The sequence below is a fragment of the Crotalus tigris genome, unplaced genomic scaffold (assembly GCF_016545835.1).
Source record: "Crotalus tigris isolate CLP2741 ecotype Arizona unplaced genomic scaffold, ASM1654583v1 scf7180000018468.2839379, whole genome shotgun sequence".
NCBI classification, from domain to species: Eukaryota; Metazoa; Chordata; class Lepidosauria; order Squamata; family Viperidae; genus Crotalus; species Crotalus tigris.
This window is the reverse complement of record NW_024097024.1, coordinates 2,768,945-2,785,013: the sequence shown is the minus strand read 5'-3', so window position 1 is coordinate 2,785,013 and position 16,069 is coordinate 2,768,945. Positions and strand designations below refer to the sequence as shown.

Below are 16,069 nucleotides of genomic sequence, written 5' to 3'. Positions count from 1 at the left end.
TAATGCTAACATGCATTTGACATCAAGCAGATTTGGATTGCTTGCAATATTTCTGATAAGCACGTATCTTAATGTCTTCTCACAAGTGGGATTTCTATCTGAAAGTTCAGCTATATTAAATTCTGCAGAAATGAAAGTTTTTGTGTGAGTGCAATGTACAGTGCCCAGAGACTCAATGAAGAATGTTGGATTAAATAAGAAAGTCTTATTCAGATAGATTACTATCCAATTACATTACTACCATATTTTGAATTGAGAACAAAACTCACACATCATACCATTGTGGAGATGTTGCCTCCTCCTTGTCACTGGATTAATAAATTGGATTCCCATTCCTCCCTTAAATCTATGAGTAATTATTAAATTACAATCCTGGTTCAGAATGGTTATAGAGCTGCATGTGTCTTCCTAGACCAGAGAGGCCTGCATTTTGTATTGCCAGGATATACAGTTTGGTATATGCTGTTTTCTAAAACAAAGCCATTAATAGTTCACACTCATAAATTAAGCCTAGCAAAATGGATATTCTACCAATGACTAATCGAAAGGATGTCAGTTTCTCCTTTGAATAATTTCAGTTTCCATCTCACGATTGTCTTTAGATGTATTTGCACTTTTTTAATATAAGTTATAGTTATATTATATGTTATATTTGAATATATTTTTGAATCTATGCATATCATAGAGAATATATGATGCACCAAAAATTTAAATAGGAACAAATTAGGAATTTACAGTCAAGTCTTTTATTTCTTTTTGTTATTCTCTGAATAATTCCCTTATTCCTCATACATGCCCATTGTATTCAATTTTTTTCTATTAGCATAATAGAAGGCTTTTTTTAAAAAAGAAAACCAAAACAAAAGCCTTATCAGAGTTATAAAAGTTCATTAACTGATTTTTTCTGATAGCAACAGCCCTCCGTCTCCCTAATTCTGTAAATATTTATATGTATATAAAGTTATCAATAGAGTTATTAACACAAAAATGCCTGCAGAACTGGGAACCTTTGTTTTAGAATAATAAACTGAATTTAAAACAAAATCATCACACCTTGAAAACATAACTTGAGTAATAATCAGTGTCTTTTTGAGAATGAAAATATTTCAACAATCATGCCCGCATAAATTTATGACTGTGCAATGAATCAAAAACAGTAAAGCAATCATGATAAAAATGTGATCCAATGATCTTGGATGAGAGAGAACTACATACTGTACAACAATTCAGTTTAATGAATTTTTATCTTTTTTCAAAACATCACACCTCATCCAAATTAAGTAAAATTATTTTTAAAGAGAAACACCATCAAGTCACAAACAGGCCTTTATTATGCTACTGCACCATCTTGACATGCAAGGAACTATGTAGTAAAACTGTAAACAGTTAAATCTTTTCCCTTCCTTGAAGAAAATGAAAATATAATATAAACACCAATTATATTTGTATACCTTTTTTAATTAACACAACTTCACCACTGGTAAGAGTGCATAATTACCACAATAGCAGTTCTGCAGATTAAGAACTGCTGTTCTGTTCTTTCCTGGGATTTTAACAAGTCCACTGGAATATGTAATCTGCTATTATCAGTTTTGAGTACATACCAACTTCAACTAAAATTGTACATTTAATGTACATTGTAATGAATAAGATTAAGTAAACAAATTAAGTACTTAAATAGCATTTCTATTATTTAAATGCATTGTGTTTCTGGATTTGAGACCAGGAAGCCTAAAGAGCACATTATCAAAGTGATTAAACCTCTGAAAGACCTTTTCTCATTAAATATGATATGAGTCCTCCTTATATTTAGAGAACTGTATTGTAGCAAGAGGAGAAGAATATGTGTATGGGGGGTTGGCAGAAGGAGAAACAAGAAAATGGCAAAAAACAGATCTCCCTTCTGCGGGAACCTAATTAAATCACAAAGCCTTTCATCAACAAAAGAGCAGCTGCTGAAAACATAAAATGTATTCACAATTAAGCAGCAATTACAAAGCAATAAAATTGTGTCATAATTATTATTTGTTTTCAAATACCAAGATCCATGGTTCTCAGATTATGGTCTAGGGAACACCAGTGGTTTATGAGCTACTGCAGGTGGACCCTAGTGAGATTATGGCCAAAATATTGGGCAATACCACCCAATTCTGGCATACCACCCCAAATTTCACAGGTTTCAAATGAGCAAAAATGCACTGAGATTTGGAATACTTTAAATATTTTAGATATGGGAGTTTTTTTAAAAAAATATTTTTAATTTAATGTTGGGGTTTTGTGGACACTATAGGAACGTATGTATCCTCTGATGCCTACAGGTACCATTTTCTTGTCTCATAGCTTATGAGGTGACTTTTGATAAAGTAGTAGTCTGCATAAAGAAAAGGATGGAAATTGAACTTTAGAAATTGTTTCCTTCTACCTTTTGATTGGCAATTTGATAACGGCCTATATTGAAAAGCCATTCTAATAGCCTTGAAGAAGGAAACTGTTAGTAGGCCACTGGATACTTCAATGTATGTTTTAAAAGATTATTGTTAAGGGAACATAATATATATTTGTTTCTAACAGGGAGATCACTTTTAATAAAGGGGAAAATATAGCCAGTGCAACATGATTTGGTAGTAATTATGGCAATGATCTTCCCCTTGCATACTAAGGCTAAAATCTGCAACAAGCTTTAAGCCCATGGATTTCATGGGTCATCAGTATTATCAGTATTACCAATATTAATGGAGAATTCAAGGCAGTTTTATATAGGAATGTAAGGTTTTTCATTTCCACCCTCTCGAGTCTTGCAAATTCTTAACATGGCTGCTGTAAGTGGGGGAGAATGGTTGTAAATACTTTGCTGCTGGTTTGATTTTTTCCACTCTTACGATGAGTTAGTTTGGCAAGGAATACAGGAATGATCTTTCTGTTTCATTCCACATTCTGAACTCTTTACCCTGCTTTTGAAAGATATTTTGATAATCATGTATCCAAATTTTTACTTATTGAAACATGTATTTTGTTCATGGTATATTTGCCTCACTGAAGTACATATTTGTATTTCTAGCTTGAGTTCTATTGTCATACCTGGCAGTGATAATATTTACAGTATATCCCTAATAATGTCAGTTCTTGCCTTATTTAACTAAATGTGCCTAAATAGTGATCAAACTGAAACACTGGTAACTCATTACTTCTAACTATGTAATGAGTCCTTCAAAATAATTAATAATATATTTCCTTTCTCATTATAAAGCAATTTATAATTTTTCCTTTTTTTCTGGTAAGGATAATAAAAATTGTGGAGAAATATTTTATATTAGTACTGATGTTAGAATATTTTCTTCATGTTCAGCCAATATATTCACATTGCCCATTAGGGCTTTGGGGGCTCAGTGGAAAGAAGACATGTTAATTCATCTAAGCTTGATACTTCTTACCATCATCTTTGCCACCATCCAGAGATTGCCTCCATAAAAACTGAGGCTGTATTTTAGCTTTCAATGGAAGCTCTTCAAAAGAAAAAAGGTTGGGGAAAAAAAATAAAGCATTACAGAATATACAAATGCATTCTTGTTATCTCAGACACAAGTCCCTTGACGGGTTGAAAGGTGATGCTTTCGATTTCTGATTCCCAAACTCTTGTCTTTACACTCTGAGGGCTTCTGTTGTGAAATGTCTATCAGTGCACTTGCAATTGCCAGCCCTGTAAGAAAAGATAAAAAGAACAATGTAATACTCTATTATAAAAATATTTTCTAGCTGCCTTTATTCTTTCATGTATAGGAAATATATATACTGCATGTTTTGAAAATGTTTTGGAAGATTTATTTCAGTCTTTGCACAAGGATAGCACCTCAGGGTTACCAATTAAGGCAGCCATGTCTTTTTATAGACATTCATATGACTATTCATAAGAGACAGAATTAAAGTCAATGAAAAGTTATCACTTTTTCAGTCCATATCTGTTTCTGAGTGAGAAATGGAATTTCTAACTTCACTGGACAAATTCAGCTGCAAAATAAACTCATAAACAATGCAGTCAAAAACATGTCATATGAGTTCTGTAAACTGGACAGTGGGAGTGAATGCTATTTCACTGGAAAACAGTAATGAAGTTATTAAGATTAAAATATCAAGTTTGGCTCTGAATTTGAAATTTGCTGCCATAACTTGCTCTTCAGGTCAGTGATATGGATACCTGGCTTCCCATCATGCATGCACATGGAAACATGTCTCCTAAGACTTATATATTCTCCTATTTATTTATTGAAATGGCATTATGTTGTGTTGAACTGAATTCTGAGTTGAGTTCATCCATTCTAAAAAGGCTCCAAGGCAAAATGAGTCTGCCACTGAAATAGCTTTCTTCCAGCTTTTCAAGGGGGAAGTGGGTTGATTTAATGTACTGTTTTGTTTTGTTGTAATTCGCCAGTGTACAAAAAATTTATGTGGCATATTCAAAGTTAATTAAATACAGAGATATAGTGAAATCCTTTATTATATTGCATTTATTAAATCCTATTTCCACATAATTCACATACATAGCAAGGTAACGGTGCTAATATTCCTGGCACAAAATTGTTCTTAATTGAATGTTAGTATTAATGCTTGCTTCATTTCTTTTCCATTCATTTCAGGATGAACTTATCAGCAAATATATGCAAACAAAATTGTAAGAAAAAATCTGTTGCTTGATATTCTTCTGATGAAGTAAACATGTACTGGGATTTGAACTATACCTGGATTACTCCAAGTATTTTTCAGCATTGGGCATACTGGTTAAAGCAGTTGAGAATTTTACTGCAACAATATGTAGAACTCCAAAATAGGTTTATTCCTGTGTAATATTCATCATGACTTTAAAATATTAAAAAAAATCAAACTTCTAATCACAGTTACTGAAGAATTCTTATTGATCTCTGAATTCTAATGTGTCTTTAGTCTTAATTTAAGACATCCATTGTATTATTTTATATGTGAGTTGAACCATAGAGTGATCTTAGTTAATATCAGCTGCAGAACGCCTTATTATACGCATCATAGTAGAATGTCTCCTCATGGCCATCTCAATTAATCCCCAACAAAAAAGATTTTATTTTACAGGAAGGATGGCAACATGCAACCTGAAAGTGGGATATTATCTCCATAATACTTCTTGAAATTTCTTACTGAGTAGGCTATTGATTTCAGCATTATGATTTCCAATTCTTAAAATCACATAAACTGTAGCTTATGAGCTAAAATAGAATTAATGTAATTAAAAAAGAAAATCTCAATTCCATAAATATGATTGCTCCAGCTTCCCATGTATTATGGCGTCCATCCATACTATGTCTCTTCCCCTGTGCAACTCTGCCTCCTGTGCTGTTCGGGTCCATAACAGCTCAGTGAATATGGCACTTTATTGTGACTGCATTCAATAGAAAGTAATAGAAAGAATAAGATCTGTTTATTAAATGCATGATTATTCTTTGGTTATTCTGCTTCTACAAGACAACAGCTGACTTCCTAAATTAATGTTAAATAAATGTTAAATCAAAATTTGCTTCTCAGTGAACCTGGAGATGGCACTTTCTCAAATTAATATTTTCTTACGGAGGTTTATTTGTGTGCTATTCCATTCATTTTGTTTAGGGCAACAACTGTGAAGGAATCATGCTTTTCAATCTAACACTGCATTCTGAGACCTACTGACATGCTGGTAAAGTTCCATTAAAATGAGGTCACTCCAGAAGATCATTTCCCAAAGCATCACACAAATCATCCAAAGAAATTTATTTATTATTTTCTCTGGGCTCAACACCCTTTGTTTTATCAAAGCAATACAATTAACTGGGGGATCAATTCATTATTTTACACTGGCATCTAAAAGAATTTCATTTACCAAGTCAAAATGATGCACATATGCTGCCGGCAAGTAGAATTTACATCAAAATGCAACCAAGAGTCAATAAAAATGCTGGGGCTTAAATATTTATTATATACTTTACCTTTATTTAATAGGTTTTTCCCCCAAGACAATTAATATTATTGGTTGGAAATGTAAATTCTATGATAGCTACCATTTAGTTCCCTTATTTTCATAGCTTTAATTTAGTGTCCCTTCACACATTCCCCATTTGAAAATATCTTCCTATTGAGTTGACTGCTCTTGTTTATCAACATTGAAGCCATCATGTAAAATTAACATGGCTCAATGCTATAAGTCACGTGCCTAGTTTTTTAACATGTAGGTACTGAGGTTCATCTAGGAATGAGATCTGTCTATTCCAATACCTGGCATTCTCTGGATGACTTGGGATTCAGTTTTTAAAATGACTTAAAATTGTGAAAACACATTGTATGAAAAGCACCTGTTATGAGAATATGTTAATTATTATTATGTACAAAATGGGCCTGGTTATTTTGATGAATTTTGCTTAAAGAGAAAGAATAGCTTCTTTTATCAAATGCTTACATACAAACATTAAATAAAACAAAAGTGGAAATTTACTCTTATTAATAAAATAATGTTACATATACTTGAAGAGAGAGAAAACCAGTGTTATTTAGGTTACATATCGAAATATAACAGTTATCTTGAAAGACAATATCATGGTAATAGTTAATCAGTGAGTTTCTAGCTATAAGTTTACTTGAGTGCATGTCTGTGTGTGATGTTTGTTATTTATAGTAATCATGTAGAACAATTAATAAGTATAGAAATAAAATGTACCACATCAAAGCAGATTGCTTTGCAATAGTGTGTAATTTAGATATAAGTGCAACATTGAGCATTTCATTAGAACAATAGGCTTTGAAAGTGGTTTCATTTTGAACTAGTCTTTCCTTTCCAAAACTTTTATAGAAGAAAGGCTGCATTATATATTTTATTTTTCCTCCAGCAAAACAGCTTCATTAGGCACGAAAGGTTAATTGTAGCCTTAAATGCAATTCAAGCAACAACACGCAAGTATGTGGTGAATGGAGCAGCTTGACAGAAGAAGCAGCATGCTATAAACTGTTTGCCCAGCTGAAATGTTTTACTACCTCATTTACTAACTGTCTCCTTTTACTGCTTGTATTCCTAGTTCTTTTAAACCTTTAATAGCTGCAGTTTTATTTCAATGTAATCAGATTTACATAGAAATACTATGGCTGAAGATATTTAAATGTTTTCCTCCCTTGCTGTTTTATATAGATACACATTAACTGATGCAAGGCCACATTATCTTTCAGAATAAGAAGGCAACATTTTACTGGGTGTCTTACTTGGTGTTGGCAAATGCAAGCTTTTCCCTTTCTGCTGTTGTTAATTTTAATTAAAAATTTATCAAGTTCACATTTTTCTCCTTTGTTCAACAGAAGGATGTTAAAGATGACCTGCTAGGTTTGGTTAGGAAGATAATTGCAATTCAATTTTTTCTCCTTTAAACATATATTATTGTAACATATTATCCTGGACAGATAACTTTATTAGATAAGATTACATTTCAGGCATTTTACATTATTATGCAGAATCTGAACATTCACAATACAGAATACAGCTAGAATAAAGCATACATTGGCACACAATGTTTTATATCTTTTAACCAAATAAAAGAGAACAACCATTAAGCAGTTAAATGAAATAATTAAGAAGAACTGAAAAGAGAAAAGGTGCTTCCACAATGCTATAGAAAATCAAATGCTTCACCCATCAAAATTGTTACATCATTACTGCAATTTTTCATTTTATTTCTCCTGCTCTAAAAGCTATTGTAACACGGACAGTAAAGTATAAATATAGCTGCATTAGTGCTGTGAACTCATTACTCACGTTATTACTGTCAGGAATCCCAATGTCCCTGAAAGTTAATGCAACAGTTTTAAATCCCACTGAGAAAATGATGGAAATTAAAATGTCTAATCTGTGGTTACTCAGATCACCATAGAACTCCATAAGTGTATCTTCATCTTTATCTCATCAGCACTATTTATAATTACACGCTTCTCCCTTTTGCATCCTGTCATTTATTATCAACATTTCACTGCACTAAAGAACTCTGCAGATACATATGAAAATATCCTGGTTCATCAGCTTTCAACCATTTACAGCACTGTCTACACTTTCTTCTTTCATTCATTCAACTCATCCCTTTCTGGAATAAAAAAAGTGCAGTCAAACTAAAGGCCTAGACCCATTTCTTATCTTCATTCTGGATTATTCATATTATACTGAACAAAGTTTTATTCACTTCCATGAGCTTACTTGGAAACAAAACATATTGAAGCTATCTGAGGAACTCCTGTGCTGTCTAATGTTCATGGTTGCAAACTATGGTATTCCCTGTATGGAGCAAAAATTGGACTTTGAAAAAGCAGGATAGGGAAAGTCTTGAGTCTTTGAATTTTGGTGCTGAAAAAAACACCTGAGAATACTGTGGACAGTCAAGAAAACAAAACAAATGGATTATCAAGCATATCAAGACAGAGTTGTCACTCGAGGCACAAATGACCAGGGTCAAATAATATTACTTTAGACATATTATGTGAAGACCAAACTCTCTAGTGTTAACTCTTTTAAGTATTTCCGATAAGAAATACAACCATCACCACTATCTTTATTGTAAAGTTACATTAAACAAAATTTCGCAAGACTGAAAGTATTTCTCTCTTCTTTTTTAGTTGCTAGAAAACTAGGGAAACTCCCTTCTGAACTGCTTTTCATACTTTTCCTTCACCTGGGAACAGAGCTGCCTCTTCAGATAATTGATCTGATTGTGGGTCTCACTCTTATCTCGCAAGGTCAATCCTATATATACCAAATGTGAATGATGTAGAGCTGGCCATGCCCACCCAGTAAGCCACACTCAATCCATCCATGCCTACCCAGTAGGCCTCACCTACCTGGCCCCCTGAGGGCAACCACAATGCTGATGCGGCCCTCATGAAATTGAGTTTGACATCCCTGATCCATATGATTGTTAAGAATCAACATTGATTTGATGACACATCATTCAGTTGGTTCTTACAAGTGAGACTTTTTCTATAGGCCATCACTTGTTTCTCTGTATGATTCCTCCTTCCCATTCTCTCCTTAGTTTGGTTTATTCTTTCATTATATTACATTTTGTTATATCTGAAGAAAGTTGTTTAAATTAAACTCCTGATCCTTCTCCCATTTGACTCCCTTGTATCTTCTGGTATAAAACTCTTTGTTTCATAGCTATTTTAATTTATGATATGGAAAAAGATATTCTTATAAGTATTGATATGAAGAACAACCCCTTTACATCTATATATTATATGCAACAGGTATCCTTTAATTTTATGGGACAAAACTCAATTGAGTAAATTTGTGTGGGCAGTATTACATGAAAAATGTTGCTACAACTCTTATTTCTAAATCTATAACAAAATAAAAATCATCTTTTTTTAGAGACAATAATGTATACAGACTTATAAACTGAGTATTCTAGAAGCAATTTTTGTATAAGTCACTATCTAATATTGAACCTAGCTTCATAAAAATTCAATTAGAAAGGCTTTTTTGAGCATAGATATTTAATGCATGATAGATTTTTTACCCACATAATCACTTTCCATTTTCATTAATAGAGAATAGTTAATCATAAGAAAACATATTTCCACACTCCTCATTCTAATTTGCTTTTCAGAAAATTCTTATTGATTTGTGACTTTACAAGTAGATGGTGTAATACATTAATTACATGTGCAACCTGTGAGATGTTCAAAGCAGAACATAACATAAGGATTATAGTGATGCCTTTGCAAGACTATTGCTTTGCAGATTTTATTCTTCATCAAATATTGTTTTCTGCTATTAAATTACTATTAGTACATTCAGATAAGCAAGAATACATTATTACTATTATTACTGAAAGAGAAACAAGTTGAGAATTATTTTCTTCTATTTTTCAATACATTCAAATTCATGGTCATTTATAGAATAATAGTAGCAAAGAGAAAGTAATGATAAAATGTGCACAATGACATCATATATTAGGACTGAAATTTTCATTATGAAATAATCATGTATATTTCATCATTCTGGGGCCAACACAGTTTGCTGTTCAATCTTTTGACTGGAATTGTAAGGACCCACCCCACTTTGCATCTTAAGAAGACAGAACTCTTGGAATAATTCTTCCAACAGGAATCCTTTATTAAGAGAAAATGGTTGCAGGCATGCTAGACAGGACTTGGGGTCCAAGCTCTCCCATTCAAGGTTTTAAGGGGTTCCCCAGTAGTCCCACCCAATCAACCCCCCTTCCAGTGATAGTTTCAAGTATCACAATTCCACTCCCTTTCTTCTTTCTTCCGTCTGGATGGAGACTTCAGATAACTACATGAAAGGCAACTTCCCTCCTTTGGTATGTTAACGCTTCGAGGTTACAATAAACACACATTCAGCATTCAGCTCTTTGAAGTGTAAAGAAGGAAGTGAGGGCCATAAAGCCCCTTTGTTCTCCCCCTTCTCTCCCTCTTATGGCAGAATCCAGAGAAGGCAGAATTGGGAGTTTCTATATTTGATAATTTAAAGATGAAATATAATTGGATTCTGACAGGAATATATTTTACAAGCATGCAGATGCAAAATTTTTAGAATTGTGTAGAATCAAGTTTTTTAAAAATATTTATTACTGTTTCTGGTTATGAGAATAACTAAAATGGGTTAGGGTTAGTTTAAAATATAGCTGCATAAAATTGCAATATCAATAAAATAATAAATGTTTTAAAGGAGGTAGTGTGAAGGTTATCCATGAGATAAAAGAGACATCATAGATTGTATATAAACTAGGACCATGATTTAGAACAGACACTCTATATTATTTTCAGAAATAGATGAAACTAGAGCATTTAGTCTATACGTTTATAACTCTGATTCTAAATCTTCCAGGCTAATCAAAATCAGGTGGTGACAGAAATTAAACAAATGATAGTCCTTGAATCACAAAAGTTAGATCTTCATATTATGTGAATCTTTTTATTTATATTTTCTCTTTTATCTGTTTTAATGGAAATTGAAGTCTTTTCAAAATAATAATAATTAAAAAATATTCTCTATACTGTATTAAAAACCACTGCGTGGTGGTCAATAGTTAGAAGGCAGTACTCCAGGCTACTTCTGCTGACTGCCAACTGCTTGCAGTTCGATTCTCACCAGCTCAAGGTTCACTTAGCCTTCCATTCTTCTGAGGTCAGTACAATGAGGAGCCAGATTGTTGGGGGCAATATGTCGACTCTGTAAACTGCTTAGAGTGCGCTGTAAAGCACTGTGAAGCGATATATAAGTCTAAGTGCTATTGCTATATTTTAAAAAACAGATTTAAAATACAGTTTATTGGTGGTTCACTTCTATTTATTTATGTTTTCCATCTAGAAATTGACCCCAACACTTTTATTAGTTCCATAAAAAAAGACATTATCCATACAAACATCTGTCATCAAGCAACACCTGATGAAGAGGATCAAATATATTAAAATATAACCAATGTAATATACTACTCTAATTTTCAAACTGTCCTTTTCACTAAATAAAACATGGAAAGAAACGGGTATATAGAACTATAAACCTGAACTAAAGTACTATTGAAGTGTACTATTTAGAGATATGGGAAAGCCTAGAGCGAATGCCCAACAAGGCAGATAGTGTAGGTTTTGAAAGACTTTTGCTACCAAACAATCTACATATGACTGAAAATTGACCCCAATTAATTCTATAGGGGTTACAAGTATGTTGCAAACTCAAAGGTGCATATGATGCATAGCAAGCTACTGTTCAGTGTACATATGTATGTGTGTAAGTCCATTCCTAAAAGGGAACTAAATATACCGTATATTCCAGCGTATAAGACAACTGGGCATATAAGACGACCCCCAACTTTTGAGAAGATTTTCAGGCTTTAGAAAGTCATCTTATACGCCAGAAAATACAGTACAATATTGAATTTCTGTTTATAGATTAGCACAATAGGAGCTCCTTTGCTGCTAGAAAGCTTTGTCCTGTTAGTGCTTATTTCTGTAAAAAAAATAGGGCTGGCCACTAGGGGGCAGATTGGTTTTAAATTCAGGGAACAGCTACCCGTATATTCCTGTGTATAAGATGACCCCTGACTTTTAAGAAGATTTTCAGGCTTTAGAAAGTCGTCTTATACACCGGAAAATATGGTAAATGATTTGTGCATTGGATAAAATAAATGTTTAAAATAAAATAAACTCATAGAAAGAATTAAATCAATAGACAGCAGAATAGTTCCACTCTCTCATAGCTTTGGGGCTATTTGAATGACCTTAACAAACCCTTAGAACTGCTTGTCCTTCAAGATTCTCACACCTCAATGTCCACTGCCTTGCCAAGGTCTTATGTAAAGACAAAACACCCTAGTGAAAGAGAAGAGAGAGAGAGAGAGAGAGAGAGAGAGAGAGAGAGAGAGAGAGAGAGAGAGAGAGAGAGAGAGAGAGAGAGAGAGATGGAAACTAGAGATACTAGAAGCCAATATGCTAATTTTACCCAAGGAAAAGGTCCAAATGCTGAAAAATGAGAGGAAGATGTTAAGTCTATTTATTTATCTATCCTCTTATATCCCAAATGTGTGTGTAGGTATATGCAAAATAATAATTAAAACAATTAAAAAACAGTTAAAATGGGAAAAGCTACTTTTTTCATCTGGATATCCTCAAATATATATATGGATGTAATTTACTTGGACTTCAGTAAGGCATTTGATAAAGTAGATTACAACTTACTATTCGATAAGATAGAAAAATGTGGGTTAGACAGCATCACCACCAGATGGATTCGTAGCTAGCTGACCGGCCCTACTCAGCGTGTGATCCTCAATGGAACTGCATCTATATGGAGGGAAGTGTGTAGTGGGGTGCCCCAGGGCTCTTTTCTAGGCCCAGTACTCTTCAATATCTTTATCAACAATTTGGATGATAAACAGTAAAAAGCAAGAAAGGGATTTGATTATAGAAAGTTTTAAACAGATTAAGGGATCAGAAAACTTTGAAATATGGGATTTTGAATCAAATCCCATTGAATAGTGGGACATTTGGGATTGAGTTATATTGTGTGTTTTTATGATACCCTGTTCCAAGAAGATATTACATGAGAAGATGCTGTTACAGAAAAAGATTTCCAACAAAACGTATTTGACATGATTATGGAGAACAATGTGAAGAAGAATTTATCCCTGGATTTTAAAAAATATGGATAAGGCTCTATAAATTAAGAAGGAAATTAGAAGAGAGTAATTGGAATAATTTCTTCTGGTGAATTTATAAAAGAGGCTTGTCAAAGTTTTGAAGAAATTTGACATAAGAGATAATGAACATTCAAATAGATTAAAGAATAAGATTGTTTTATGTAAGAGAAAGGCTTAACATTGGCTTATTTGATAGAGTTAAAATGGGATATGATGTTATTCTTTCTGGACTTGTTGACATCTGGACAGGAAAACTGTATTGGATTACAGTATTACAGTTAAGAGTTGAGATACCAAATGATGAGTTTTATATTTGTTAACAAATGTAATTATTTTAGAATTCTGTTTGTTCTTTTTGCTGACACCTGGATCAAAAAGACTTTATTTATTGACCCGCCCTATAGCTAAGTGTTGGGACGAAGAGTTTTATATCTGTTAACTAAGAGAATGTGAAGAGATAGTGAAATTGTTTATATTTGTTGTGATAAGGATGGAAAATTGCTTTCATTGCTTTTCTTTATTTTTCAATTGTCTCTTTTTTCTATCTTGCACTTTTCTCTTTTTCTTTCAAATTTGTACTATATTTTATTATTGTAGTTAACATTTAATAAAAATATTTTTTAAAAGATGATCGTCTCACAGTTTCAGCCTTCTCAACCTTTATAATGTTCAGCTATTCACATTATTTCAATACATAAATTAACACATAATTTTTAAAGTAGAGACAGAAAGAGAGAGAAGTAAATAAATAAACACTTTTAAGTTTAGGGCAGATCTATTAAAAAAAACCTGGCATATTGAATTTATTTAGCCCAGCAGAATTTCACTTATAAGTGAGTCACATTAATACTTTTCATCAGTGAGCTAATATAGAGAATAATAAATAATAGGGAAAACAGCTGAATCTTATACCAACAAATTATGGAGGATTCTTTGATACTGACAAATGATACACCCTCTTTTGAAATATGTTTTTTGCCTGGGATTCTACTATATAGATAATGCTTTCCATGCATAACTCCTCATTTATCGAGTGTACATATTACTATCTTATACTAATTAGATAATTAAATACTATTTAATATTTTCTCTCTCTCAGGTTTTTGTTTTAATTAGTATATATTTATTTTGTAGCATGACATTGCTGCATTATACATTTTAAAGGTGATCACTGATTACAAGCTCTATAGAACAGATTGATTTTTTCCTTTATCGCTACCAGGGCCTCTCCTTTGACTCAGCACTAATAAGTTGATAACACTGCAATACTTGCATTTTATGAAAACCTTGATAAATTGGGAAAACATATTTGATTCATTTTTCTAATAGAGGCTTAATGACAGCCATAAACACATGGCGCTAACAAGATCATATCACAAGCATTAGCACAGGAAGAGAAAGGATCTAATGAGGAAAAAGGTTAAATAAAATCTGCACAAAGCTTTGTTTACATATTTGTAGGAGAATAATTCAGAAGGGTCTAATTTCACCTGTGTGGGACAACTTCTCACAGAATCTGTGACTATGATATATTGCCCTTTGTATGAAATGGTTCTGACACAATTTAATAAATACATTTTATTAAGCAAAACAGAAACAAATGCACCATATATTTATATAAAAGGAGACACTCAGATAATATATGTTACTTCTTTTAAAATTAAAGTCACAGATCATATGAAAGCAAAGACTGAATTCAACAGAAGACAAAGAAAATAGACATATTGAGGCTTGGTGGAACCTCCCTTCTGAATACTAAGGTCAAATTAGATAGCTAGGACATAGGGATAGGATCTGGTTTTACCCCAAATGTAGAATATCTCTTATATCCTATGATATTATCCAACTTCACTTCCCAGAATTCATATGTACAAATCATGCTAATATTTATTAATCCTCACTGAACGATAGTATATGCAACATCATCATATTTACACTAACTTTATTAGGATGTCTTCTGTATGTCCTACTCTAAGTCTACCTTTTTAGTCTATTGTTCTGGGACAATAGAATTGGTCTGTATGGAAAGCGAGTCCGGTCAGGAAGGGAGAAGGCTGGTGAGGGTGGGGGTACTCCGGGGAGGGGAGATGGTCGGAGCATCCCGGTTATGACTGGGATGGGCAGATATGGCGGGAGCCGAGGGGCAGGCCATCTTTGGGGAACGAAGGCTCGCTATGTTAGAGCGATTCCTTGTTCCGGCCCCTCAAAAGGCTCATCCTGTAGTACTGGTGACAGGGGAGTACAGGGCCTTAATTTTAGTCTGCTGTTGCTTAATGCCAGGTCCGTTGTCAGCAAAGCCCCCCTTGTCCGTGATTTAATATTGGACAGCGGGGCAGACCTGGCATGTATAACCGAAACCTAGCTGGGCCCTGAGGGGGGTGTTTCCCTCTCAGAGATGTGCCCGGACGGGTTTGTGGTGCTTCATCAGCCTCGACATCAGGGCAGGGGTGGGGGAGTGGCAGTCATCGTTCGGAAGTCCTTGAGTCCTCGTGGGATTCCTGCCCCGGAGGTTGTTGGGTGTGAGTCCCTCCTATTGAAGTTGGGTTCATGGGTTCAGTTGGGCTTGCTGCTGATGTACTTACCTCCCAGCTGCGTTGCAACAGCCCTGCCTGCGTTGCTGCAGTCAGTAGCCGGGTTGGCGGTGGAGTTCCCCAGACTTATAGTACTGGGGGACTTTAACCTACCATCACTTGGCGATTGCTCAGAGGCGGCGCAGGAGTTCATGGCTTCCATGGCAACCATGGACCTGACCCAGGTAATTCAGGATCCGACTCATAGGGGTGGTCACACATTTGACCTTGTGTTTCTCTCGGGGCAATGGAGACATGATCTGGAATTAAGGGGAATAGAGATCTCGCCCTTGTCATGGACAGATCATTTTC

The 16,069-nt window shown here is 33.9% G+C and overlaps 1 protein-coding gene across 2 annotated transcripts in view; it reads right to left on the bottom strand.

The window, feature by feature from the left end:
- Window positions 1-1,212: 1,212 nt before the first annotated feature.
- The window catches only part of ATRNL1 (attractin like 1), a 523,512-nt gene continuing 508,655 nt past the window's right edge, over window positions 1,213-16,069 (bottom strand). For both annotated transcript variants that reach the window (XM_039352768.1, XM_039352766.1), the window contains one exon: window positions 1,213-3,697. In XM_039352768.1, coding sequence (XP_039208702.1) covers window positions 3,573-3,697 — 125 coding nt within the window. In that variant the 3' untranslated portion in view covers window positions 1,213-3,572. The remainder of the gene's footprint in view (window positions 3,698-16,069) is intronic.